Consider the following 27,966-nt stretch of genomic DNA (forward strand, 5'->3'; position numbering starts at 1 on the left):
CACAGCGTGTGGAGTCAGAACTTGCACCGGAGGAGAGGATGTGCTCCAGGAGAATGGGATGCTAGCGGAGCTGGGAGACCGCAGGGATACAGGGCATTGAGCGAATAATAGGTTAAGGATAATGAAACTGGGTTTCTCAGAAAAGGTAGTTACAAATATAGCAAGGGAGGGTGCCTGGGAGGGTGCCTGGGTGGCTCAGTCGTTAAGCCTCTGCCTTCGGCACAGGTCATGATCCCAGGGTCCCAGGATCGAGTCCCACATCCGGCTCCCTGCTCACTGGGGTGCTTGCTTTTTCCTCTCCCATCCCCCTTGCTTGTGTTCCCTCTCTCCCTCTCTCTCTTGCTCTTTAAGATTTTATTTATTTATTTGACAGACAGAGATCACAAGTAGGCGGAGAGACAGGCAGAGAGAGAGAGGGGGAAGCAGGCTCCCCGCTGAGCAGAGCGGCAGATGAGGGGCTCGATCCCAGGACCCTGAGAAAATGACCTGAGCCGAAGGCAGAGGCTTTAACCCACTGAGCCACCCAGGTGCCCCCCCCTTAAATAAATAAATATAAAATATATATTTTTTAACAGTATATCAATATCTTAAAAAATATATATAATAAACCCATGGTTGTAGGGTGCTTTGGTGGCTCAGTTGGTTGAGTGTCTGCCTTCGGCTCGGGTCATGATCTCAGGGTCCCAGGATCGAGCCCCCCATCGGGCTGCCGGCTCAGTGGGGAGTCTGTTTCTCCCTCTGCCTCTCCTCCCTGCTCCTGATCTCTCGCTCCCTCTCTCTCCTTCACACTCGCTCTCTCTCAAATAAGTAAATAAAATCTTAAAAGAAAAAAAACCATGGTTTTAAATAGATTTAAATAAATACGCACACACACAGACATGTATATCCATATATACAGTTGACTCTTGAACACTGAGAGCTTGGGGCCGATCTCCCACCCAGTCAAAAACTGCTGTATGACTTTTTGACTCCCCCCAAACGTAATTACTAATAGCCTACTATGGCCCGGAAGCCTTACTGATAACGCAATCCATCAATCAACACGTATTATGTATATGCGTGTTCTAGGTGGTGTATACCGTCCCCTTACAATAAAGCTAGGGAAGAGCCAATGTTATTAAGAGAATCACAAGGAAGAGAAAATACATTTACAGTACTGTACATACATTTATTGAAAAAACGATCCACCTGCAGGGAGGCTGGGCCAGGACGAGGTGGTGGCAGTGATGACCTGGCCCCTGGGTGGTGGTGTTTCGCAGCCTGGTGGCCCAGTGGGCCGTGGGCGGTGACAAAAACCTGCGAGTACAGGACGGCTGTCCTCCTCTGCCTGGAGGGGCAGCATTGCTCGTGCGGATAGGCAGCTGTGACCACATCCGAGCCCACCAGCCTCCTGATGGCAACAGCGTCAGGTTGCTGCATGGGGAGGGGTTCATGCCCTACCTGGGAGGGGCCCCAGGCCTGTGGCCACCCTAGCACCAGCAGGGAACCCAGCTCATGGAGGACTTGGAGGAAAGGGATCCAGGGTTTCGGGGGGCTGATGAGGGCCTCTGTGGATCATCTGGGGGTACTCTCAGGGCAGAATTTAGAGACTGGGGCGGGCTGTTGTAAAGAAATACCCTGTGGCTTTTGCTGTCAATTCTTAAAAACAAAAACTGTGTGTAAGTGGACTTGGCAGTTCAAACCCATGTTGTTCAAGGGTCAACTATATGCACACTTTGTGATATATTCCTAGCTCTGTCTACTGAGATGACTTGAGGCCAGTGATACCCCAAAAGTAATGTGCACACATAGACCCTGGGTTTTGGCTTCTAAATGTCATTTTCCACTAAAAGGAACCAGGAATCCTTGGAGAAATGGCTCATTACAGGGCTGGGATAGGAAGAGTTGAAGAGGAGCCTGGAATATTTTGTACCAGAAAGGAAGAAAGTGCTCAAAGGTTAAGGATAAGAAGGACACAAAAGCCTGTTTCTGCCATTTGATCACCCCATTAGCGAGAGATTAGTAACAGATTATAACCCAATGAGTGAGCTGAGATAGTAACAGATTGTAACTCATCGAATAACAGGAAACTGTGAGTCCATACAGATATAAATAAACGAGTAACTTGGAAGTTTGATGAGGAACAGGAGATCTGCATATTTTTAAAGCATCTCTGCACAAAATACCAGCTTACAAAGGAGGAAGGAGGAACTTCGCAGTGGGGAAGACTGGCAGACAGCCCCTTAATCAAGGGATCAAAGTGAACATCAATAAAGGGGTAAATAAAGCCCAATGGGGTTACCAAAACATCAGTTCTGTGACAGTCCCGTCAGAGTTTTGTAACCTGAATCTAATCACGAAGAAACGATCAGACAAAGGCCAACTGTGGGACAGTTTATGAAATCACTTGGCTGCAATCTTCAAGGCTACCCCAATGTCATGAAAGTGCAGGAAAGACTGAGGAGCTGTTCCAAACTGAAATAGACTAAAATTCAACGTGTGATTCTCAACTGGGCCTCCTCCTCCCTTCAGGGTAGGATGTTCCCTGATCTCCAAGGCTTTGGAGAACCTTCCTGCTCTGAAGTAGTGTCACGCGTAATGGTTCTTCTCTTTTCTTTTCTTCTCTTTTTTCTTTTCTTTTTCTCTTTTTTAAACTACGAAGCTTTCGTGTCCATGGTCCAGTCCTCATTTCATGGCTCTGAACCCAGAGCAGATCTCTATAGGAGGACACTGTCTTGCATCGCACTCAAAGTCTATTTTTCATGTGACAGTAATTATGCACCTTCCCATAGGCTGCTCCACTGTGATGATGCGGTCACCCCCCAAAATCATATTTTCTATTGCAGGGAGCACTACACAATGGTCTCTGGTATATGAGTGGGCTCTTCTTTCAATTTTGAATTTTGTGCGTTTTCCTTCCTCTTTGCTTTTGCTTCTGAGTACAACTGTGTGATGTAGCTCACGTAGCTCTTAGAGTGGAAACCTGAAAGAAAAAGCGTGTCAAAGATGACCATTTCTTTTGAACAATACTGCACCCATTTTTTGAGACGCTTGGCACGTGGTATTTTTAGGTTCGCAGGCTAATGGCTTAAAAAAATCAAATCTGAAATTCATGCATATCATAAATGGCCTGAATGCATTGTTATAGGCTGATTTTTTAAGTCTTACGTAAATATACTAATAAACCTGAAATAAACCGTATAGACATTTCTGCTGTAAGGGGAAAAAATCTTACATTGTGTTTAGCAAATTTTATACTAGAAGTAGCAGGACTTATGGGAAACATAGGGTTGGGGCAGACTACTCAAAGCCCAGGTAATGCTATATACAGAGGCAGGAGACAGCTCCAGAGGATGCCTTTTTAGTGAGCAAAAACAGGGAAGTTGAGATGCTGGGCTAGAGGGAGCTCAGGGAAGGAGGCTGGAAGTGCAGGGTGGGGCCCAGCCCAGGAGGAAGTACCACTTCCCACAGTCCGTGGCCAGTCCCTGGGGATGGACCTTCCTGGGAAGGGAGGCTTGAGCAAGGGTAGCCCTTTTCAACTTTCTTAAAGTTGAGATGCAAAGGATTTCTGCCTTTTCATCTGCTGAGCCGAAGGCTTTTCTCTTCCTCCTAAAAGGTATCGTTCTTCTACACTCACTGTTTTGGTTCCCCTTGCTTAAGAAAACTGGCATAAGAAACCAACGAACACATCATACTGACAAAATTCTCCTACTCGCCATTTGAGGACAAGAACACTGATGTTCTAGAAACTTGTGCGATGCAACAGACTCTCTGCGCCTTGCACACACTTCCCACTTTCCCCTCCTACCCGCAGTTCTCACGATCTGCCCTCTTGTTCCGTCCCAGCTAGTACAGTGATTCTTTCCATTTCACACCTTACTAGGTCAAAACAAAAAAAAAGGGCAGAGGTATTGCGATGGGCCAGCTTCCTATAAAAACCTCAGTGAAACCAGTAGAAACTTGCAGCCAAGTTCTGCATAGCTTACAACTCTCAGCGGGTGGTGTAAGCTAATTTGCAATGGAGGAACCAAAATGGCTGAAAGAAAGGTAGAAGGTTCTTGCTTTCCTGTAGTACCAGCTGCGCTCTACTGGGTCTTTGACAAGAATGCACACATACACGCGTGCACACACGGTCTCCTTTAGAAACCCTTCCCTTCACTTTCTTTACATATTTCGCTTGAGAAACTACCATGGAGTCATTTAAAAGACCCAAAACATGTCTGTTTGACTCAGTTAAGCCTTGTGTTCATTTAGTCAACGTAAATGTATCAAACCCTCCCTTTGCTTCAGGCCCTGTGTCAGAATCGGGGGACATAACATAGATAAACCCTGCTACTCACCACCTGAGGAGGACTGTGGTAGCTAAAACGATACATCAGAAATGACCAGATGGTATGGGGTGTGGAAAATGCTGGATGGTTAAGATGTAGGAAAGATACCCAGAACACAAGAGGGACATATACGCCCAAGATGTGCCTTTGTGTGACAGCGGGAACTCGGGGGTAGCTTCTCACAGGGGCATGTCTGCAGCCGTAGGAACTTAAGGGTCGCTACTTCTTATTTTTGGAAGATGTTCTTATGTTCTGCAAGATGATTTAGGTTGATGGACTTTCTAGTGCTAAAATCAGACTTTGATTTTTGCCCTCCTCCTTAAAGGTAACAAATTAATGAGCCTCATTTTTCAAATCTGAGGTCATGTTGTTGACTTACCTTGGCACTTTTTCTCTTGGGATGATGTTTCTTCATTATTTGACCTTGATTTGTAACTTTCTAGAGTGTGTTCTGAGATTTCGTTTTCTGCAAGAAAAGAAAACAAGATTATTAATTTCGGGTGCCGCAGACATCCCCTATATGTACAAATGTATGTTTGAGTAACATGATCTCTCTGTCTACACAGCAGTGGACTCACCACTCCCCCTCCCATACCTCATGTCCTCATTCGTTCTGAGAATTGTTTTTGTTTTGTGCTCTGATTCCTACAGGCACTGCGCTAGGCTGTGTAAGAGTTCCAGAAATCAGATGACCACAGATGAGAATCAAGTATTGTTCTTTGGGATGGAAACATTCCAGTGGCCCTTAAAGAGCTTATGGGGCCAAAGCATTAATGGGAGATTTTGAAACAATACCGTAGCATTTGCCTATTGTGTAGGTACAGCTGAAAAGCCGGACACTGTTTCTTGGGCTATTTATGATGAAATTTAGTCCAGTTGAATATAGGGGGAGAATGACATCAAACTAGGAGAAACCGTATTTTTAACAGGGCGAGAGCCATTCAAAGGGGCAGTATTTTGCCTTGGGACACACTGAGTTCTCTGCTACCGGAGGTATTGGAGCCGTCTGTGGCTAAGGCAACAATGTTGACAACTAGAATGCGAACCGCATGTGTAATTCTAAGTTTTCTAGTGGTCATGCTCCAAGGGCAAAAAGAAGCAGGTGAAATTAATTTAATATATTTCATTTACCTAGTAGATCCAATACATTATTATTAGACGCACTGTATTTGTGTGTGTGTGTGTGTGTGTGTGTGTGTATTGAGCTTTCGAAGTTGGGTGTGTATTTTATCCTTTCAGCCCCCCTCAAAAGCGACTGGCCACATTTCAAGGGCTCAAGAGCCTCATTGCGGCCACTGCACGGGCCAGCATAGGTCTGCATAATCACTCAGAATTAAGGAGGGGATTTAATCCTGGTCCACACAGATGGAATGCATTGGGTAGACAATTATTTTGGATAACTTCTAAGGTCCCTTCCAGCCCCGATATGTGTTGAATCTATGCATTCTAATAGGGTACCTTCCATGCTAGATAAATTACACACATATATATAGTGTCTGATGATAACTTTTTAATCGGAAAGCTTGGGAAACATTACTCACATAGTATGGTAGACGGAGGCTGAATACATCCTTGCAAAGTAAGAACAGAACCAACACAGTCTGTATTACCCCTTCGATTGGCCGTCCCTAGAATGTGGACTCCTTGTGGTGGTGGTGGGGGGGGGGGGGACCTGGTCTCTCCTGTTGACAGACATGCCTGGGACAGCGCCTGGTATGCCACGGGGGCTCAGTGAATGCTTTCTGAATGAGTGAATGCGTTTTCTACTCGGGATCCTTTGGTGACTAGAAGCTTTTATAACTTAATGTCAATTCCGGGAGCGACTCTAAAATCTCTGGGTTATATACTCTTTGATTAGAGCCCCTGGAGATTCACATCCTGTATTTACTGCAAAATCAGCCACTGCTTATTTGAGTGACAGCACTGATCAAACAGGCTGTGCGGCATCTGACAGAAAAGCTCTAGTCGCCAGGATGTCCTCTGTCCTTGCCCCGTGTGGCAGCGCTCCCCCCGAGCGCCTCAATTGGTCCTCTGCCTCTCACCTCTCTTCCACACCACGTGCGCTTTCCGGAGCTTCATTATGAAGAGCTGGACGATGATGAAGAGTATGAAGATGAGGAAGGACACGAGGGTGAGCAGCAGGATGCCGTTTTTCCTCCGTACCACCCCCACGTACTGAAGACTGGCTTCTATACGGGAAACAAAAGGAATTTAGACAGTTCAAGGTTGGTTGGTTTTCGTCACTGAGGGATTTGCATGATTCTATCAAAACGCAGTGTCAGCTGATAAGCGTCTTGGGTAGAAAGACAGAGAGCTTTACCCTGAAGGGAAAGAGATTCGTATTACTTATTCTCTGAAAACAAGGCAATAGGCGCACGAACAAAGCAATTCTGTGAGATGATTTGAAAAATGCTCGTAAGTTACATAGATTTCAAAGCCGTGATGTTTCGTTTCTAGAGAAAACATGCAAGAATATTGACTTAGATTATAGTCAGGGGACTTAAATGAGCTATAAGGAATGATTTCTTAGCAAGGTGCAGTTAAGCAGAGGAGAGGTTATTAAGGAGTGTGGAAAACGATGCAAATGAATTCTGTGAATGTAGGTTAAATGTGGTCCTACATGAAGGGCTTTGGACATAAATTAGGTGAGGTCTTGAAGTTCTTTCTAAACCTCACTTTCTGATTCCACGGGCTCTCATTTTGCCCAGATGTCCTGACCCCCTCTCAGCCAACAAGTAGTTAAGGAGCACTAGCTAGTGTCGAACATCGTGTTTGGGCCTCCATAAGGCTGGTTCCTGTGCTGCTGGGGTAGTTCTCTCTCTGTGGAACAAATACACGAATCAACAGATGTCAGAAATCTGCCATATTCTAGATCCCCGTGTGTCAATGGCATCATGTGCCCAGGGATTCAGAGGCAGGAGTGGTCCCTGAGTTAGTCAGGACAGTTCTCAGGGAAGATCTTGGCCTTGAAAGAAGAGTAAGGAGAGGCAAGATGAACCCCTTTCTTTCTTTAGGGGCAGTTCAGGCAGTTCATCGAGGGCAGGGCAGTCAAAATGGGATAATATCGTCAGAGAAAAATGTGTGTTCTTGTTGGGCCCTTAGAGACAAGACTGCAGAGGCAGGGGAAGGAGGCCGTTTGGTGGAGGCGTTGAGGCTTCTGCTCTGTGTGGTAGACGAGGGGAGCCACAGATGTTTTCTGAACAGAGGTGTGAAGAATGCAATGGGGTGTTTTGAACATAGTCCTAAAAATGGACCACAAGAGGAGAAACTGAAGTCCTAGGACTTTGTACAGGAGCTGATGAGGGTCTGGACCAAGGGTGGCAGTGATGCCCCACAAGATTCTGGAAAAGGAGACTCAAAAGTCCTTGGAGATGGACTGATTTTCTATGTGTTTGTGTGTACACACATCCACAGGAATGGAGGATGACGCCAAGGTTTGGGGCCTCTGCATTCATTTGGACGAGGTGATTTTGTGGGAAAAGGTGCTGTTTGGTTTTTAGTGATGTGAAGTTCGAGGAGATGGCAGAAAATCCAGCAACAGGGATGGGATGTAGAAGATGGAATGAAACAGGGATTACTTCTCAGGAGAGTGTTCTGGAAGTACAAGTATGGAGCTTTCCTGCCTGGTGGCAACAGGGACAACCTTGGGAATGGGTAAACTCTTTGAGAATTAAGGGAAGAATCAAGGCTAGAGAAGTCAAGTCAGAAGTGTATCCACATAAAAGAAGCCAGAGGAGGAAGGGAAGTTCTCTGATGGATACGTAGAAGGAGTGGTTAGCAAAAAGTCACAGACCCAGGCAGAGTATGTCAAGGAAGCCAGGGAGGCAACTACATCAAGGAACAAGGGATTGATAGAAAGGTCAAGAAAATGGGCACTGAAAAAGGCCATTGGATTTACTGATGAAGAGGTTAAAATGTCAAGTGTTTATTCTAAATGCTGTGGGGGATGCTTACCAGTGGCCAAGGCAGGGTCTTCAGCCGGTTTTTCTTTCTCTTCCTTGTCACTCTCTGTTGTACTGGAATCTTGCATTACTGCAACTAAGTCGAAAGAAATTAAGACATGAAATATTCATGTGACTGTATATGAATAGTGTGTATATTTACACAGCCATCCCGAAGCAGCTTTGGAAACCAAATTAAGTTGTCCTTCTTAAAAAACCAAAACCAAACAAAAACAATAAGAAGACCATTTTTGAACCACTGACGTCTTCCAGAAATAGTTGCAAACGGCTCATTTCGCCTGGATGTTAACTGCACGCCAGCTCTAGGCTCAGCCCCAAACACAGCATCCCGAGGGTTCCTCACCACAGCTCTGAACAGAGGCTTAGAGAAGCTAAGTACGTTGTCTGAGGTCACGGAGCTAGTGAGTGATGGAGCCAACACCGAAATTCAGAATGCAAAACGTGAACCACTGTTTTACACTTGTTTCCTGAATCGGGCCTCTTAGTGAGAAGGGCTTCAGATTAGCACAAGATCAACACCGGGATGCTGAAGATTGGCACCCCAAGCCTTGTGGAAAGAAAACATAACAGCCTGGGAAACAATGATTTCTATATTGAAAAATAGGCTCTCTTGTCCCTCAAACCTCTGCTTGCCTCTCGCCCTTAGAAGGGGCATGTACTGTGATGCTTTTGCTAGGCGATGGCGTTTTCTGGTTTTGTTGCTCATCCTCCCCGTTCCCGCCCGCCGCCCCCCTGCCTTTTAGCCCATTGCACAGCGCCACTGTGTGGATCCCGCGGGGAATGAAAGCACCCGTTCGGCCGGAAATGGGTGTGATTAACAGTAATAAAATCGTAGAAATTGAAAGCCGAAAGGAAATTTAGAAACCATATTAAATCTTATGTTCTATATGAAAAAGCAGAGCAGAAAATTGGGTTGTTTAGCGGCACTGTCAGCCAATTTGAAGACAAGTAGATTCTAAACACGTTTACAAATATTGAATTATTAAAGCAAGAGAGATGGTGGGTCCGCTTCAGATCATTTTCAATCTCCATTGCCCTTCAGAACACCGGCTGGCACATATTGTTTGTGTCGGTGTTTAAAAGCCCCGAGCATTTACTTTTAAATATTATTCCAGATAAAATATGTTTTAAAAATGCAATCGGAGACTCAGAACTATGAACATAATAATGATAGGAAAGTGCTTATTCCACTCAAGGAAATTCCTGCAGACAGACACACTGTTTGAAACAAAAAGAGGACATATAGGAGTTTATGCCCTTTTTGGATGAGGCTCTCTTGCTCGAAACCCCATAACGAATGAAGGTATTCATATGTGTATTTATTCATTTATACGGCATTTTCTGAGTACTTGCTAGTTCCAGATACTACGCCAAGTAAGATACAAAGATAAATATATGGTCATTGCCCAGAGCTAACCATCCAGTGGGTTCACTGTCTAAAAAACTGGTATTATAATCCAGGCTTCGTAAATTCTGCCTTGAGAGCTCACTCCTGTCATCAAAAACCTGTCGAGTTCTTAGCAACCGAGCAACTGAGGTGCTTTCAAAGGCGAGCTTGTTAGGCTGCGGCCCAAAGTCCCACATCTCCAGATCCTGCTTCTTTGCCCTTTGCTGAAACCAAGTCTTTATTTTGTGTGTGCTGTGCTCTGGATGAGAAAACAAAGAAACGAGTCTCTCCATAAATGAATTCAACCTTGCCCTTTACTGTAGAGGAAATTCAAATGTCACAGGTGTGTGTGTGCGTGCGTGTGTGTGTGTGTGTATCAAGCAAACCGGCACTGAACTTACAAGGCATTAGTTACCCCAAAGCCCATCCCACTAAGGGAACTCTGCTGGTGTTCTCTGCCCCTCCAGAAAACCACTAAACCAGAGCCAGTGCAGGGCGTCCTGCATTGTCTTTTTAAAAGTTAAAATCAGGGCATCTGGGTGGCTCAGTGGGTTAAAGCCTCTGCCTTTGGCTCAGGTCATGATCCTAGGGTCCTGGGATCAAGCCCCACATTGGGCTCTCTGCTCAGCAGGGATCCTGCTTCCCCCCCCGCCCCGTCTGCCTCTCTGCCTACTTGTGATATCTCTCTCTCCGTCAAAAAAAAAAAAAAAATCTTTTTTTTTAAAGACTTTTTTATTTATCTATTTGACAGACAGAGCTCACAAGTAGGCAGAGGCAGGCAGAGAGAGAGAGGAGGAAGCAGGCTCCCCGCTTGAGCAGAGAGCTCGACGCGGGGCTCGATCCCAGGACCCTGAGACCATGACCCGAGCCGAAGGCAGAGGCTTTAACCCACTGAGCCACCCAGGCGCCCCCACCCAAAAAATCTTAAGTTAAAATCAGGAGTGCCTGAGTGGCTCAGTCAGTTAAGCGTCCACCTCTCGATTTCGGCTCAGGTCACCATCTCAGGGTCCTGGGATGGAGCTCTGCGTCAGGCTCCACGGAGGGCATGGAGCTTGCTTGAGACCCAACTACCTCTCCTTCTGCCCTTCCCCCTTCACCCCTTTCTCTCCCTCTCTTACAAAATAAAAAAGTTAAAATTAAAAAAAAAATCTTAGAATTGAGAATTGGAAAAATGGCTCTTTCCAAGGAGGCATGATTTTTTTTTTTAATCGTAGCGGTTGACACTTACCAGTACTAGTGGGCTGCTGAGGGTCTTGCGAGGACGGGGAGCTTTTCTCCGGGGCATCCGAAGCTGTCTCGTGATCAGTAACTAGGAAAGGGGAAAAACAGAAATCTGCAACTACGGAGAGCAGTCTCACCCACATGGTGCTTGGGACAATAGGTTGGGGAATGGACACGGCTGCTACCTGCCCGGGAGGATCTGCGGAGACCTCAGCACTAAGCGCCCTGCAGCTCTTGCTCTGGTTTTAGAATCTCTGTCCTGCTGCTAACCCATCTGCTAGGCTGCCTGGCTGAGAAGTACGGCATGCTGGGTCCACAGAGCTGTGTTTCTCAGGAGTATGCGAAGGCGGTTTGCTTTCTCTGTCTCCATCTACCTGTTAGTCCTTCTGTCTGTCTGCCCGGTCCCCTAGCTCCCTCCTTATTTATTCATTAGGTGGCTTTGGAGTCAGTCACAGACTGGGTTGAATTCTGATGTTGTTAACTTGCTTGCTGCCAAGTGAGGTTTTTTTTTTTTTTAAAGATCTTATTTATTTATTTGACAGAAATCACAAGTAGGCAGAGAGGCAGGTGGAGAGAGAGAGGGAGAAACAGAAGCAGAGAGCCTGATGTGGGGCTCGATCCCAGGACCCTGAGATCATGACCTGAGCTGAAGGCAGATGCTTAACCCACTGAGCCACCAGGCGTCCCAAACGTAATTGTTTTCTATTAAACTCGATACCAAAGAGATTTCAGAATGCAAAACAGTGCCATTTTTCTAACATTTTGGTGTTGTGAAAATAAGTTATTTTTCCACACAATATGCCATTTCTGTTTATATGTAGTAGATTATTTTATAAATAAGTATTTAAACTTTTTTTCAGTTTTAATTTCTAATATGTAAAGATTGGCAGATACAATTCGCATAAGTAAAAATTCTTTGGGGTCCTCAGCTATTTGCAGGAGTGCAGAGGGGTCCCCAAATCTCTAAGTTTGAGAACTGTTGCTCAAGTGTTTTTTGCTTTTTGTTTTTTGTTTTTAATCCCACCTCCAGTTAAGTAATAGGAAATCAAGATTCCTCATTTGGAATACTAAACAATGAAGTAAATCATTTGGAAGTGGGTCTGATCTGTTCCTGCTCTGTTCTCCTCTAAGCATCACACTTCCACAAAGCATCGGAGTGTGGGTTTTTCCAAGGAAGACACTGCTCACGTCCTGCATACGGTGCTTGCCCGACCCGATCTTCATTTTCCCAGGTCCTACCACGCAGAGTGTGGGAACGAAATGGGCCAGAATCCTTACTTGGAAATGTGTTTTAAAGCACCCTCAGCTAACCAGACTTTTTAAGCTCACTGGATGAACAAAACGTTTGTAGTATCTGTTTGTCAACATAGTTGCTTGCCAAAGGGTGAAAAACCATGAACATATGGAAGCCACCAAGAGCTGGTGTTGGAGCTGCTCTCTGAAGACTCAATGGAGATCGGGCCATGGGTGCTAAGTAATCCACAGTTAGATCAGAAATAAAAGTCAAGTCTTATCCTATAATAATAATTATTATTATCCTATTGTTATCCTATTATTATTAGAAGCATTTTATGAGTATGATTTTGAGTCCTTTGGAAGTATGGCCATAATGGAGAAGAAACTGATTTCCCCTCTGGAGTAATTTTTGTAGATGGCCTGAATTGTAGCTGAAAAGTAAAAATACATACTTTTTTCAATATCACTGATTCTTTTGTTGAAGAATCTGAATGTCAGGGGCTCCCGGGTGGCTCAGTCGGTTGAGCGTCCAACTCTTGGTTTCAGCTTGGGTTATGATTTCAGGGTCATGAGATCGAGCCCTGCATTGGAATGCTCAGTGGGGAATCTGTTTGAGATTCTCTCTCCCTTTGCCCCTCCCACCCTGTGCTGGCTCTCTTTCTCTCTTCCAAATAAATAAATAAATCTTAAAAAAAAAAAATCTGAGTATCTTTCAGAAGCACCCCCTCCCCCCCATGTGCTATGCTCCACTGACAGCAGAGGCTGGACTGGAGGGGGACGAGTCATGGAGAGGCGGGACTGTGCGTCAGATTAGGGTAGCAAGCCCAGGCTGTGGGGCCCCAGTTTGTGGAGGCAGCTTCCTCAAGACTTGCTACTTTTGGTTTGATGAGAAAGTGACTGGTGGAAAGCACGTGGTGCGGGAGGGAGCCGTTAGCCACAGCAGCAACCCCCACCGGGCTGCAGGGTGCTTTTCCCATGACGGCATGCTCCTTAACCAGTGTCTGGCCTTTCTCAACAAACGTACCCTCACCCAGCCGCTCCCTCCTTTGCTAGTGTGAGTGAATCCTTGCACTTGAGGAATTCTTTGTACGTTGAGAAGTACCTTATGAAATAACGAAGGTCAGAGTCTTATTCATTACAGATGTGTGATTCATGGTACTTATTAGATACTTCTTGGCTCAGGAAGTTTGCTAGAAGCGCCTGGGTGGGCTCAGCTGGCTAAGCGTCCGACTCTTGATTTCAACTCCAGTCATGATCTGAGGGTCATGGGATCGAGTCCGGCCTCAGGCTCCGTGCTGGGCTTAAAGCCTGTTTGAGAGCCTCTCTACCTCTCCACCGCCCCCTCACACTCTCTCCCCATCCCCCCTCTCTCTCTCAAAAAAAAGGTTTTCTTTGAAATTATTTTTTGTTTTTCATGAAGGAATCAGAGAACACATTCTGAAAATGTAGGCAACGCCTCTTTACATGAACTATTTGATGTTTTATGAATATTTGTTCTGCCCGGAATATTAACACGGTTAAACTAAAACCTGCAGAACAGTTACAACAAAATAAATCTAAAGAGGAATCATGTCTTAATTTGACTGTGTGAGTGTTTTATATTAACATAAAATAATGCGGACTTTAGATTTATTTCAGTGGCTGTTATCTCCTTTTGGGTTGACTACAAAGATAAAGTATGCCTCAGATGACCTCCCTGAAAATGTGACTCCAATAAAACTATGCAAGGCCCAGTCAGGCCGGCTGTCATTATCAAAATGCAAGCATGACGTCATTTGCATATGGTGCCCTGCGAGGCTTTCCGCACAGCTGGGGTCCCGGATGTTGGAATAGGTGCTCTAGGATGCTCAGCTGGAGAAATTTCCATCATTTTTTTTTTAAGATTTTTATTTATTTATTTGACAGAGAGAGATCACAAGTAGGCAGAGAGGCAGGCAGAGAGAGAGGAGGAAGCAGGCTCCCTGTGGAGCAGAGAGCCCGATGTGGGGCTCGATCCCAGGACCCTGAGATCATAACCCGAGCCGAAGACAGCGGCCTAATCCACTGAGCCACCCAGGCGCTCCAGAAATTTCCATCATTAAAGGAATTTGCTGTTAAGGAGAGCTTTGTGGACAGTGATCTCGCTCTGAAGGACTCTTCCCATTCCATTTAATTCCATTTGATAGTAAATTAAGGTAAATTAAATGATTAAAGACAATCATTCGTTCTTCTTACCCAAGTCTTCAAATCGGAAAGGTGCTACCAGTTTTCCTCCTTGTAGGCCTTTGTGTCGGATGACGCAGTCCACTGTTGAGTTTCTGCTGTATCTGTGGACTCTGAGGATGCTGCTGCTGTTACATTTCTTCCTATCGCTTTCAAATTCATGGTGGGTCTCACCTATGGAGCAAATGAGAGGGGTGTGTGAGGTTGTGGCTATTTAATACCATTGCGTGGGTTTGGTTCTCTCAGGGACCAATGGCCTTGACATCTTGGCAAACCTGTTAGACTTCTAAGTCATTCTAGATTTGGTCAGCTGCTTGCGCATGCTTGGCCTCAGTCCCAGAGGGAAGCAGGTGAATGATAGTGGTTACGTTTCTATTAACCTTCACTACTGGAAAATAAAATCCAAAGCTGCTAGTGATGACACAGGGACAGGCTGATGTTGTCAAACACAAAGACCCAAGACGTTACTCAGGGTGAAAGGATCAGGCAAATGAAAGGAGAGGTCTTGTAATGATGTAGAATTGGCAGTGGACAGGATCTCTCTCTGAGTGTGTCAAGTCCAATGTAACATACATGACAATGTAAAGAAACTCTAAACAGTTCCCAAACGTGACCATTATTTATCCTGCTTCCGTCAACTGAATCCTGCTTTCATCTAATCAACGTTTTGATTGTTTGGTACCATAATATTTTTGTTGAGGGCATGACATCGTAATGCACTTTTTCAGGAGGATCTTACCTATTCCAATATACAAGCCGTATGTCAAATGTATTTTCAAACTTCTGTCTGCTAAAATTTCATGCCAAGATAATAACTATATCATACCTATATACGAAATTTTGTTGAATTTTAAGAAACCATAATATCCCATTTTAGGTGTCTACTTTTTTTTAAGTATGAACATCTAATCCTATTATTTGTGATAGGTTTTCAAGGTGAAGGCACGGTATCGATAGGTTATAAAGATAATTTGTCCGGAAAAATCCGACGAATTGTTGAAAGCTATTTTGCCGCCGTTCATACCACCAGAGGGTGCCAGAGGATTTAAAAATTCCTTGGAAACTGACGTAGGAAGGAAAACAAAGGAGGAAAGAGAACATTGTCCTTACTTACCATTGAGCTCTATGTCATTGCCTATAATCCAGGTTATCTGCGGAGGGGGCTTACTTCTCACGGTGGAGCATTTAAGGGTAACGTGTTCTTTCCCATCTTGCGTTCTGATAACTGAAGCTTCCAGGGTTGGTATGGAAGGTGTTGCTGGAAGAGAATTAATTTTTCTGTGCTCACTGAGCTGGTCTGCGTATCCCAGTAAAGCACAGAGTCTAACAGTCTATAGGGATCATGGTAGTGTATGGTCAAAATAATGGGCATTTTTTTTTTTTTTTACTTGATCTTTCCCAGAATACAGTTAAAGGGCTTTTATGTACTTGTAAACCTACCTCTGCTCTAGTCCATATTGCTTGTTACCCAGTGTGTGATTAGTCCCTGGAAACTTCCAGTGTTACAACAGTAATTTTTTTTTTTTTAAGATTTTATTTATTTATTTATTTGACAGCGAGAGAGAGATCACAGGTAGGCAGAGAGGCAGGCAGAGAGAGAGAGAGAGGGAAGCAGGCTCCCTGCCGAGCAGAGAGCCCGATGTGGGACTCGATCCCAGGACCCTGAGATCATGACCTGAGCCGAAGGCAGCGGCTTAACCCACTGAGCCACCCAGGCGCCCCTACAACAGTAATTTTTACATTTGCTATTCGACTGTGTTTGGGAGAACACTAGTCTAGTTCCGCCGGTTACCAGTTATTGTAAGAACCCTTGTGTGTCCCTCCATATCTTGGTGGGTCAGTTTCCTTGTCTGTGTCACGAAGGAATTGGTTTATGAGTTGGTCGGTTCAGTTCTAGACTGGCATGAGCGTATGACTCACCTCAAAGTGAGTGAGTTCTATCCCCTCCTAATATCAAAGATGTGTTTCTTGTCCTTTTTTTCCTACTCCTGTCTTGGAAATAGAGCTGGCCCTTGAACAATGTGGGGGTCAGGGGCGCTGACACGTCTCCTGACCACCAAACAGTTGAAAATCCATGCATAACTGTGACTCCCCCCAAACTCAACTCAGAGCCTACTGTTGATGGGAAGCCTTAGGGATAACACGAACAGTTGATGAACACCTGTTTTCTATGTTTTATGTATTCTACACTCTGTTCTTCCAAGAAAGTCATCTAGAGAAAAGAAAATATCAGGAAAATCATAAGGAAGAGAAAATACCTTTATAGTACTGGACTGTATTTATTTTTAAAAATTTGCATATAAGGGGACCGACACAATTCAAACCTGTGCGGTTCCAGGGTCAAAGTGTACTTTTTGGGTAGGCTACCTTCTTCCTCTTTCCCGGGCACCTTCACACTTGTGGTAAGTGTGGTGACAGAGGTATGCGGGGACTGGGAGAAGAGCCCAGAAGGACACACAGGCAGTGTGAGCCAGAGTGCTGTGGGCGTTGGCCAGTAACGGGCTGTGGCCCATTGGGTCTCAACCTGCCTCGGGAGCCTTCCCAGACACTTCGCTACCGTGCCTTCGCTTTCTGGCAGGCACCATGCTACATTAGTTCAACAGAAGAAGCCCAAGACATTCACTTGTGATATGTGGAATTATGTCACTTAGAGATCAACATAAAGTGATGTGTATAATTGATCTGAATTAGAGATCCATAAAAAGTGATGTTTATAATTGATCTGTTCCGTCACAAAAAGCAGAAAAGTAAAGACAGTAGGGCTTAGACTGAACACAGCGGGCTATCCAGAGAACTGAGCGAGTCCTGGGCAATCAGGAGGCCAACGTTCCTGTCCACCACCCCCTAACCCCATTCCCCACTAGATGAGACGACCTGGTTTTGGCAGAGGATGTGAGCCAGCTGTCCAGTGCAGTTACGTCTGAATTCACTCAGTCTTAGCTTATGCCGTTGTTAGCTTCTACTTTATTTACAGGCTTCTCTGCCTGCCTTGACCCGTGTGCCAAGGCCTTGTGGGCAGGGGCTATGCCCGATTCCTCTTTGACCCCCTGGAGCTTAGCACAGTGCCTGGCGCATGGTAGCAGCTTATCAACTATTAATTCTCCTTTCTCTTAGTTCCTTGGACAAGAAACTGCATTGATGCCAAAGACAAATTTCACAGCATCACATTTTCATCTGGGGCTCGCGAGTCAAAATGCTCCTTTCTGTTTTCCTTTCGACAAAAGATGGTAGAGGTGCCCAAGAAAATGCTTTGCTCTAGACGATATTTCTAACTAGAATATGAAGTTTAAGAGCGATCTGTCCTGTCCTAAGTCTGTCGCTCGTGTGCGGGGTTGCCGGCCGTCAGGCACTTACCTAACACGATCACTCTTACTTCCTTTGTTCTCACGGAGTTGCTGTAATGTAAACACTCGTACACGCCTTCATCTTGCAGAGTGACATTAAGCACGCCGATGGAAAGCTGATTGGTGGAGTGATGAAGAAGCTGGTATTTGGGATTTTTTAAAGCTGGGCAAGAGGGAAAAAGAGCTGTTAGGAAGAAAGCGATCAGATGAATACAGTCTCTCAGTGGGTTGATTATTCACAGGAATGGCTTTTGAATTTCACACTTTGGCGGAACAAATGTCACATCTCTGATTGAGCTGCCTTCCAAATTCTAGTGTTCCCAGTTGGATGCCTCTCAAAAGCTCGACATTCGTTTAGGAAATGAAATATTTTGATACTGGGATCTGTGAAATAAACCGTTTGCTTTATTTGTGCATGTAGGAAATTAACACTATGCTGGTCAAGGGTTCGGGTTGTGGGATGATTAATTTTTTCATTTTTTTGTACATTATGAAAAATTAGATTCACCTCAGATTAATTTCATTTTTTTGTACAGTATGAAAAGTTAGATTCACCCCATTAGAGTCACCTCCTTGAAATCTGATTGATTTGAGGTCGTCCTGTCACGATGGATGTAAAGAACAGAAAATTAACGCATGACTCGCCATTTCTCCATTTGGGTGCTTTTTATTTTTAAAGATTTTGGTTTTAAGTTAATCTCCACACACGATGTGGAACTTGAACTCATAACCCTGAGATCAAGAGTTGCATGCTCTACCGACTGAGCCAGCCAGGTGCTCCTTTTTTTTGTAATTTTTTAGAAATTTATTATTATTTAAAGTTTCCTAAAGATTATGACAAGTGTTTGGGTTTGTTGTTGTTGTTGTTTTGTTTTTTTGATTCTGTGTTGACCTGGGATTTCTATCTTAGGTCGTAGGTCCCTTAGCAAATCAGAGGCTCCTGAAATAAGTGTCTTTGCCCCTCTCTCTCTCTCTCTTTGGATTTGTAACATGAACAAGCCTGACATAGTTAAACTTTGAATGGCTGACCAAGGAAGGTTGTTTCTCATCTGAAAGAATGGTTGTGTGTCCTGGGATACTGGCATTATCTGAGCTAGATTTCAGGCATTCTCAAGCTCACCACTATTGACTTTTGAGTCCTTAATTCTTCATCGTGGGGGCTATCTTGTACACTATGTTTAGCAGCAATCCTCTCTACTCATTAGATGCTAGGACCGCCCCCCCGGCCCCGCCTTTCCCCAGTTATAACAACACAAACTCTCTCCAGACATTGCCATATGTCCCCTGGAAGGCAAGAATGACCCTTGCTTGAGCATCACCGAGTTCAACCAAGGTTCTCTGCTACAGGAATTTGAGAGTGCCCGTCTTCTCCCAGGTTACTAAAACCCAAACCAAACCAAGAGAAAACATTATTTAACAAGAATGATCTCTACTCAAAATGTTTCTCTCGGAACTTTCAACAATTAACATCTACTTACTTTACTGGATTCTACCATTCATAGATAATTTAGCTTGAAATGTATGGTAAGTTGACATCGAATGTAAAGATATTTAATAATGCTTCATAGCATGGGGCGCCTGGGTGGCTCAGTTGGTTGAGCTTCTGACTCTTGCTTTCTGCTCAGGTTGTGATCTCAGGGTCCTGGGATCGAGCCCCGTGCTGGGCTCCTCGCTCAGTGCAGAGTCTGCTTGAGATTTCCTCCCCCCCTCTCTGTCTCTCCCTCTTGTGCACCCTCTCTCTCTCTCTTTAAAATAAATCTTTAAAAAACTGTTTTGTAGCATATCAAGTTTTTTAGAGGCTCTGCTTTTACACGACAGGATGAAATTTGCTGTTCTGGAGACTTTCCAAGTATTTGGCCATTCAGAATATTAAATGGAGGTATACAATGGTCTCATTATGAAAAGGAGGGGTTAGCAAAATCCTGCCCAAAGAGAGGAACTTAATAGACTTTTAAGAATCCCTTTCCTTGGGGCACCTGGGTGGCTCAGTGTAGGTTAAGCCTCTGCCTTCAGCTCAGGTCATGATCCCAGGGTTCTGGGGGGGGTGGGGGATTCACTTTCCACCTCAGGCATCTGGGACTCAACGTGCGTCTGTGAAAACAGGAATGGCTGCCCTCCCTTCCAAGGTAGTGCACCCTGTCTGTTCCTCAGTTGTTCAGTGATCTTGTTTTTGCGTTGAGACCAACAGGAGAAAAGGAGGTATCTGGAAGGGAGCTTTGTGATGGGACTTTGAATCACTCAGATGGAAAATGAGGCAGCTGGCTGCAGACGTGGGGTGACGACGTGAGCTGCAGGAGGACAAAAGGCCTCAAGTCTGTCTGCGGCCTGTCATTGGTACTGTTGGCAGTTTCATGGCTGCTGAGACGAAGAGTGACATGGGGGTGAGGTGTGGGCATGGAAATGTGCTTTGTAACTTGAGCCCCCTTTAACAACCATTCTGGTGGGGTTTCCCTTTCAGACTTCCTGTCAGAAAAAGCAGCCGTGTGTAAAGTACTAGGTCTCTGGGTGTGAGCCCCACGTAATAGTAGGGGGGCCAAGCCCACCGTGTGGGTGACTCATGCTGGTTTCTATCCCACCAACTCGTCTGTCTGGAAAATCCCAAAGTTGAGGTCTGGTGGCGATTTTTTTTTTTGTCTTTCACTTACCAGGATGCTCATTTAAAAAAATGGTGAACCCTGAGGGGGCCAGCCACTGCAGGGACGTGGTCTTCCCATGAGAAACAACACACTTCAGAACGAGCGTCTGGCCTTCCTCCACAGTGACTGTTTCTGTGTGGTTCGTCAGAAAGGCTTCTGCAGAGGAAGAAAACTGGGGACAGTCAGGCTGGCCTAGGCCAAGACACACGCCTGAGCTGAGGCAAGGACTTATTCTCAACACAACCTCATTCATTCATTTAGTCATTTATTCACTTATTATGTACTTTTTTTTTTTTTTTTTGAGAGAGAGAGAGACAGACAGACTCAGGGGGAGAGGGGCAAAAGCAGAGGGAGAGGGAGAGAGAACCTTAAGCATTGGACCCCAACATGGGGCTCGATCTCTCAACCCAGAGATCATGACCTGAGCCAAAATCAAGGGTCAGATGCTTAACCGACTGAGCCACCCAAGTGCCCCTCATAACACACTTCTTAGAGAAACAAAACATAAACCAATTCAAAGGGGCAAGCACTGTACCTAGGGGCAGTGAGATGCCTCCTGAAGGAGGTCTGCATGAAGGGGTGGCATTTTGATAGGAAAGAAGGAAAATGCTGAACAGTATCTATTAGGCACTTGCTCCCTCCTATGCCGGGAACTCTGCCAGGCCACATTCACCTGTATTTAATTTAACTTTTGCACTAACCCTATAAAGAAAGAATGATGTTGCTGGTTCTTTAGATGAGGGAGTAGAGTCTGAAGGTCACACAGGTTGGGGTCTGTACCCGTGTCTGAGGGTTTCAGAGTCCATGGTCATGTAACTAGGTCAGATTGTCTAAATGAGGAGATCCCAGAAACACTTGTTTCTGGCCTCAACCTTGAAACAAGTGACTTGTGGCTTTAAGTACAAATTAGGTGTCTGGGATTCCAAGTGGTTTTCACGGGGAGTAGGTAAGCCCTACCTGCAAAAGAGCTTCTACACCAGAGAAAGGATGTTCTAAGATCTCTTCCAGTTCGGTTGTCCACAGCAACACTTTCTCCAGGCAAACATGAGCATCTAATTTCCCCCAGTCACAACCCCCAGAGAATGATAAACAGTGGGTTGTTAGCAGCTGCAAACACAATCTCCCAAAAAGGAAATGGATAAAAAATAAAATAAATGGGCTTTATTGCTGATTTGGCACATTTATTGCCATCTGCTCTTTCTTCAAGTCTTAAGTTTAACACCCCCCCCACCCCGAGGACTAGACAATTCTTATCAATGAAAGTACAAAGCACTTCTATAAACAGAAGAATGCTGTGGGGTTATAAATTATGAATAGCAAATGTAATGTGTTCCACTGCATCATCTTAAACCTTAAAAAAAGAGAAAGAGAGAGAGAGAGAAACAAGGAGTTTATTTCCTTGTGATAAATTTCAAGTATTAGGAAAAGTGCTTTGGACTTTTTAGTTTGTTCCATTTCTAGGTCATTAATTTCAATCTAGCCTCTGGCAATAATAACCCAGAATTGTTGTACTGTATTCTTACTGACTTTCACGGGAAGAAAGTTTGCTGGAGTTCTAATGGAAAAATACCCACATCATCAGCCAATACTAATGAACAATGAAGAGTCCATAAAAAGATACTGTGTTTTCATAAGAGCATTGAAGCATAAGCCCAGAATTCTGCTTGGGTCGGGTCATTTGGAAATACTTTCATCTATAAAATCAACCCATAATGAGTAGTAAAGATAATATTAGTAGAGATGCTTCGAAGTGACCATGGAATTTCTTTTAAGGTTAAGGAGCTTCTGAGCCAAGAAATTGAATCTAGAACTATCTACCTTCCATTTCTTCCATAATCATTCCCATCTTGATTCTTGCTTTTTCCTTTCTTGTTCTTGTGCGTTATCCTGCTTCCCACAGATCGAAGTTTCTAGAGGGCAGGGACTATTTTCTACTTCTCTAAAATTCATTTCTTATAGAAAGTATCACAGTGTGAGCTTGAAAAGTAACGGTTTAATGCCAGCTCTCATGATGGCAGCATAAAGCAGGCAGTGGACAGGCATCTTTGGTCTCCTGTTGTTAATAAGAATACTGAGAGACAGGAGGGAAGTTACTATGTTGAATCCACGACAGAATAAAGACCACTGTCAAAGCAACATGCCCTAATTTCATCCCTCAGGCCAGAAGTTGACACTAAAACGTTTTGTCCATGTCCTTACCTTTGGCAAAGCCATTGTCTAGACAGGAAGAGCCCGCGTCTGGGGAAAGGGGAGTGTCGAGATTTATCTGCAGACTGTTTATGAATAAATGTCTTCCGTTTTAAAGATGCATTTTTCCTGGGATGTGTGCTTTTGAATTAAATTGTTATTTGATTCTTACAGTGTTTAAAAATTGTAATGACATATTGGGCGGCTTTTTAGCAGAAGCTAAAGAATTGTGTCACCCGGGGCGCCTGGGTGGCTCAGTGGGTTAAAGCCTCTGCCTTCGGCTCGGGTCATGATCCCAGGGTCCTGGGATCGAGCCCCGCATCGGGCTGTCTGCTCAGCGGGGAACCTGCCTCCCTTCCTCTCTCTCTGCCTGCCTCTCTGCCTACTTGTGATCTGTCAAATAAATTAAAAAGAAAAAAAAAAAGAATCGTATCTCCTAAGATCAGTGCTTGCTTCTGTTCTTGGGAACTGAGTCCCAGGCTACTCAGCACAACTACAAAAGCCTGGGTTTCGCGTGGAAAGGGCTGTGTTCGAGGTGTAGAATGATTGCCGTATCCTTTACTCTGCTCCAAGCCTTGCCTTTAGCTTTACAGGTTGATTTCTCTTTCAGTTAGCATGTAGACCTGGTGTTTGATTTAGAGACAGGAAATCATTGTAGAAAGGAAGAAGAGCCCCGGAGAGAAGCCACAGACAGGCTGCTTCAGCTGTGAGCGCTCCCAGATACGGTTCGGTGTGTCGAGCTCTGCTAAACGTTGGGAGAAGTTCCCTGTACCTGCGCTTTGACGGTACGTCTTCCAAGGGGGAAGTTCTCCAGGATTCTCTCATTGCTGTTGCAAACTAAACCGGAACTCCTCTTTTATATATATATATTTTTTTCATCTAAGTTTGGAGTCCAACTTTCACCTTCTTTGTCAGAGGGAGGGGTGTGAGTTACCTTCTTTGCTCACCACTTCCTCCCCTGCAGGCTCTAAAAACATATCCCTATGCACCCCTCGACTTTCCCGTGTAGCTCCTGAGTGCGGTGTGCCTACTTCCTAGGCTCGCTGGCTGGGCTTCAGAGCTCCAGTCTATCTGTTGGCCCTCCGCGGCTCTACAGAGGCCAAGCGTGCAAAGCAGGGCAGGGAATAGCCGTGGAGTTTCTCCTGGGAGGTCCCCCCTTACTGCTGGTGGATCTTGTTTACTGAGTGGGTTACGGGACTTCTGACTAGTTTCATCCATCCATGCGAGGCCATGTGTTCTGAGGCTGCTGGTTGACTCTGCAGTTATGGATTGTGACCGGTTTACAGATGGACGTAGAGCCTGTGACCTTCGTGATCTCCACCCCCAACCTCATGGCAGTGGCTTCACCCCAAAGCACGTGTGATCGGCCCTCAAGCAAAAGGGCAAGAAACAGCCCCAACCACCTGCCAAGGCATGCATGGATGAAACCTGGGCAGTTCTTACGATTTCTTCGTTTTCCCCCAAGATTTTCAGAGTTGCGGTGTCTGATCTCTCCTCTACTAGAGGTTGTCATGGTAGACTGAAGAAAGAGCAAAATGTTCCTTTTTTCCCCCCTTACCTTAGTATCCCAATGATTGCATCCGATAAATTAAAAAACTCCAGAACAGAGTGAGTCTCTCCCACAGGGACCCCAAACTTGTCAGATCCCATCAGAACACATCATCTCTAGTGTCCCCCTAGGCTCCACTCACACCTGGCACAGAGAGACCACCCACTCCGTTCCACTGTTTGCTTGTATCTAATGTGGTTACCAGCCATGGCCAGGTCCAGGCTCAAGAAGACACTTGGCCTTTGTCCATGCTGTTCTATTGACCTGGATACCCTTTTTTTTTTTTTTTAAAGAGGGGGAGGGGCAGAGGGAGAAGGAGAGAGAGACAGAATCTTAAGCAGGCTCCATGCCCACTGAGGAGCCCAAAGTGGGGCCTGATGCTGGGCTTGATACAGCGCTCCATCTCCCGACCCCGAGATCATGACCTGAGCTGAAATCAAGAGTTGATACTCAACTGACTGAGCCACCCAGGCACCACCGCCAGGATAGCTTTCCTATCTTCTCTAAGACTCAACTCGAATTATACCACTGCCTGCCCAGTCTTTAGCCTTCTTCTTCCCCACAATGACCTGCCCTCTCCTCCCACTCCCTGAAGGGACTTCTATTATAGCACTTAGTCCAGTGCTTTACATTTGGTTACAAGTATCTCTCTGTGGAGATTGCAAACTTCTCATAGAGAAGTTGCTTGGCATTCATTCATTTTACAGTCCCAGGACTTCACACAAAGTAAGTTTTATTTTTATTTAATTTTTTTCAAAATAAGATTTAAGTATTGGGCGCCTCGGTGTCTCAGTCAGTTGGGTGTCTGCCTTCGACTCCGATCATGATCTCAGGGTCCTCGGATTGAGCCCCACATCGGGCTCCCTGCTCAGCAGGTAGTAAGCTTCCCCTTCTCCCTTCTCCCCACTTGTCTTGTGTTCTTTTTTCAAGCTCTCTCTCTCTCTCTCAAATAAAATCTTAATAAAAAAAAAGATTTTAAAGTATTAGCTGAATTAATGGCTAAAATGTGGACATTATATATCCAGTAATAAACAGTGTAACAGGATTCCAATTCAGCTCTGTTATTGTTATGTTGCATAAGAAAGACTTGAGCTAAGTTGAAATCAGAGACATAGGATGATTGTCTCAAAGCAGAGCCCTATTTACATGACTATTATGAGGTAGTAGACAAATGCTTCCATTTAGATCATTATAAAAAAGGATTGTTTTTATTATTATTATTATTATTATTATTATTATTATTATTATTATTTAGCTAGACCCAACAGAGAAAATTAGAAGCGTGAAGATGAATCTGGCTTTGTCAAAATTACTTCCAGGATGGCTTTCAAGAAGGCATCTCAGAATGTCAACAAACATGGGACTTTTTCATGGTTAAAAACAACAAACATGGGCAAAAGGATTATCAACAGAACCTTAAATTTGCAACTGTTCTTTGTTTCCTGCATCCTACCCTGCCCCAAAGACCAGAATAGAAGGTTCAAACTGGTGGGTTTTCATCATCCACAATATAGCTGAATGGGATTAATTTTGAAAATTTGTTGAAAAATTGTTCATTCTTATTGTATTTTACCCATCCTGGAGGCTATTGATGTGGATAGTGACCTTGAAAAGAGATTACGGAATTTTTTTGTCCATAGTTCTTGGCAGCCTTAGAAGTTGCATGGTAGAAGAAGGTCCAGTGAGCTTCCCATGATTCATAGCCAAAAACAGCTACAACGGACAGTGTTGCCAAAATTGATTCGCTGCCTTGTTGCTAACAAGAAAGCAATATGGTCAGCTCCCTCCTCTTTGGGACTCTGACAGGCCGAGCAAGGTTAGGTCAGAGGGGACAATGTGTGCTCAGTGCCATTGAGCCTAGATGCCTTCTGGGTGAGTTTACGGTTTGGGATTTTCAATAGCATATCTTCCAAATTGTATAAAGTGGCTTTCAAACTTTTGATCTACATTAAGAAACACTTTCTATCCCAACCTTGTAGAAAGACACACACACACACACACACACACACACACACAAACACAGAGTAAATGCTTCATGAGATAATTCTTATTTATATGCTGTGCAGGCTGATTTACTAGCTGTGAAAATGTGGGTGGGTTATCTAACTTCTTTTAAACTCCATTTTCTCATGTAAATTGGGGTAGGGATATTAATACCTCAGTATCTGTGCTAGGATGAAATGTAATTAATATAAAATGCCTACCCCTTACATGGTACAATAAATATATTTTTCTCCTCCCTTTATAAATAGTATTTGAATAATTTATATTTTAAAAGAGTTGTTTTAGGTTTTGCCTTAAGACATGATTATTGTTTTTCTTTAAAACATTCGTTTTGTGAGATATTTTTAGGAGGCAACAACTTGAATCCTCAAAAAGTGAAAGTCAGTTAAGGGCTTCAAACTTTGGAAGAATTGAGAACATTCTAATTTTGGTTCTCTAAATGTACTTTTCCTGAATGTATGAGCTGTACTTTAAGCCACTTATTGAAGAAACTAATATTATGTATTACCAAATATTGAATTCATAGGAAGTGCTTCAGAGTATAGGAATGAAAGAAGAAAACACTTAATCTGAGTGTATAAAATAGGAAATTGAAATACTACATAAAATAGGAAATCTAGTTTTTTAAAACAGGATCATTCAGCTGCAGTTCTATGGCAAATATAATTCAGTTCAATATTTGGAAACACACACAGGCAGCAAGCAATACATTTTGGCATAGCTTCTTTTGTAAGAATTCGGTACAAGTTGCAATCAGAGATTTAGAGACTCCTACACCCTGACCCCCCTCTTGAGTAGGAATAATTTGACCTGTGCTAAAAAGGTAACAGCATCTCTATATTTCATCATACTACCTTCAAATTCAGGAAGCATCAAAAGTCAGATTTGAAATTGCTAATCCAATGTAAAGTATGACCGACTCAAAACTAAGCAGGCATTTTCCATGGGGCTCATTATTATCTCCGAGCTAATGAAAAGTTGTAGAGCACTTCACCCTCCTCAAAGTGCTTTCCCATTTTGAAATTTGATCCCTTTAAAAATCCAGAGAGTTTGGTCATCGAACGTAATTAATCATCTCTCCATGTTAAGATGCGGACATTGAGTTTTTAGAGACCTTGAATTACCTGGCTAAGGCTTATACAGCAAGGAAGCTTTTAAAATCCCACTGTGGGGGCTCCTGGGTGGCTCAGTGGGTTAAAGCCTCTGTCTTGGGCTCAGGTCATGATCTCAGGGTCCTGGGATCGAGTCCCACATTGGGCTCTCTGCTCAGCAGGGAGCCTGCTTCCCTTCCTCTCTCTCTGCCTGCCTCTCTGCCTACTTGTGATCTCTGTCTGTCAAATAAATAAAATCTTAAAAAAAAAAAAATCCCACTGTGATGCTCATCCACCTTGCATACACTTAAGAGACAGAGCCTAATAAGCTTGTGACATTCTGCCATAACATAGATGCCAAAGAGACACAGGTTACAGGGACCCTTTCTATACATACTAGTATATACTAATTGCACCATTGAACGAGAGATGAAATAAAGCAGGCACATCCCTCCTTGTGTGATTGGGGTGTAGCTTGGAAAGTAATCACATACACACCTGGGTTCTCCTCCCTCCTGGGTCCTCTGTAAATGCAACTGACTGACAGGTAGATTTGGTACAATACCAGGTCAGCTGAGTCTCATAAGAAACGAGCCCAAAGTCCTTACCTTGTAAGGGGAACGAGGCCAGCAAGCTGCAAAGTCTCCACCACATGTTGTGCCGAGCTGTTGTCACACTTTGTCAACTTCCTCTAGATTCTGAAATAAAGGGAGCAGAGTGGTTTCTTTTGAAGGGGGAAAGGCAGCAGCTCTGTGACCTCATGTGTCTCAACGCCTCCGCTGGTTCTGGAAGCCCCCTCTTGGCTCGCTGCCCCCAAACTACCTCCGGGTGGAACAT

At 44.4% G+C, this 27,966-nt stretch overlaps 1 protein-coding gene across 2 annotated transcripts; it reads right to left on the reverse strand.

Annotated features, from left to right (window-relative positions):
- Positions 1 to 1,002: 1,002 nt before the first annotated feature.
- On the reverse strand, positions 1,003 to 27,878 carry CRTAM (cytotoxic and regulatory T cell molecule). Of its 2 annotated transcripts, none has more exons than XM_046014363.1 (10): positions 27,738 to 27,878; positions 20,308 to 20,454; positions 17,673 to 17,846; positions 15,433 to 15,576; positions 14,331 to 14,492; positions 10,888 to 10,968; positions 8,265 to 8,348; positions 6,353 to 6,499; positions 4,690 to 4,776; positions 1,003 to 2,962 (listed from the first exon to the last, which is right to left on the reverse strand). In XM_046014363.1, the coding sequence occupies exons 1-10, from the start codon at positions 27,781 to 27,783 to the stop codon at positions 2,832 to 2,834; spliced, it is 1,203 nt and encodes a 400-aa protein (XP_045870319.1). In that variant the 5' UTR covers positions 27,784 to 27,878; the 3' UTR covers positions 1,003 to 2,831. The 2 variants fall into 2 exon arrangements, with proteins under 2 accessions (XP_045870319.1, XP_045870320.1); XM_046014364.1 differs by having other exon boundaries at positions 1,004 to 2,962; positions 17,673 to 17,825; positions 27,738 to 27,877.
- Positions 27,879 to 27,966: the final 88 nt, after the last annotated feature.

This window comes from Meles meles, chromosome 8 (assembly GCF_922984935.1).
Source record: "Meles meles chromosome 8, mMelMel3.1 paternal haplotype, whole genome shotgun sequence".
In the NCBI taxonomy this organism is placed as follows: domain Eukaryota; kingdom Metazoa; phylum Chordata; class Mammalia; order Carnivora; family Mustelidae; genus Meles; species Meles meles.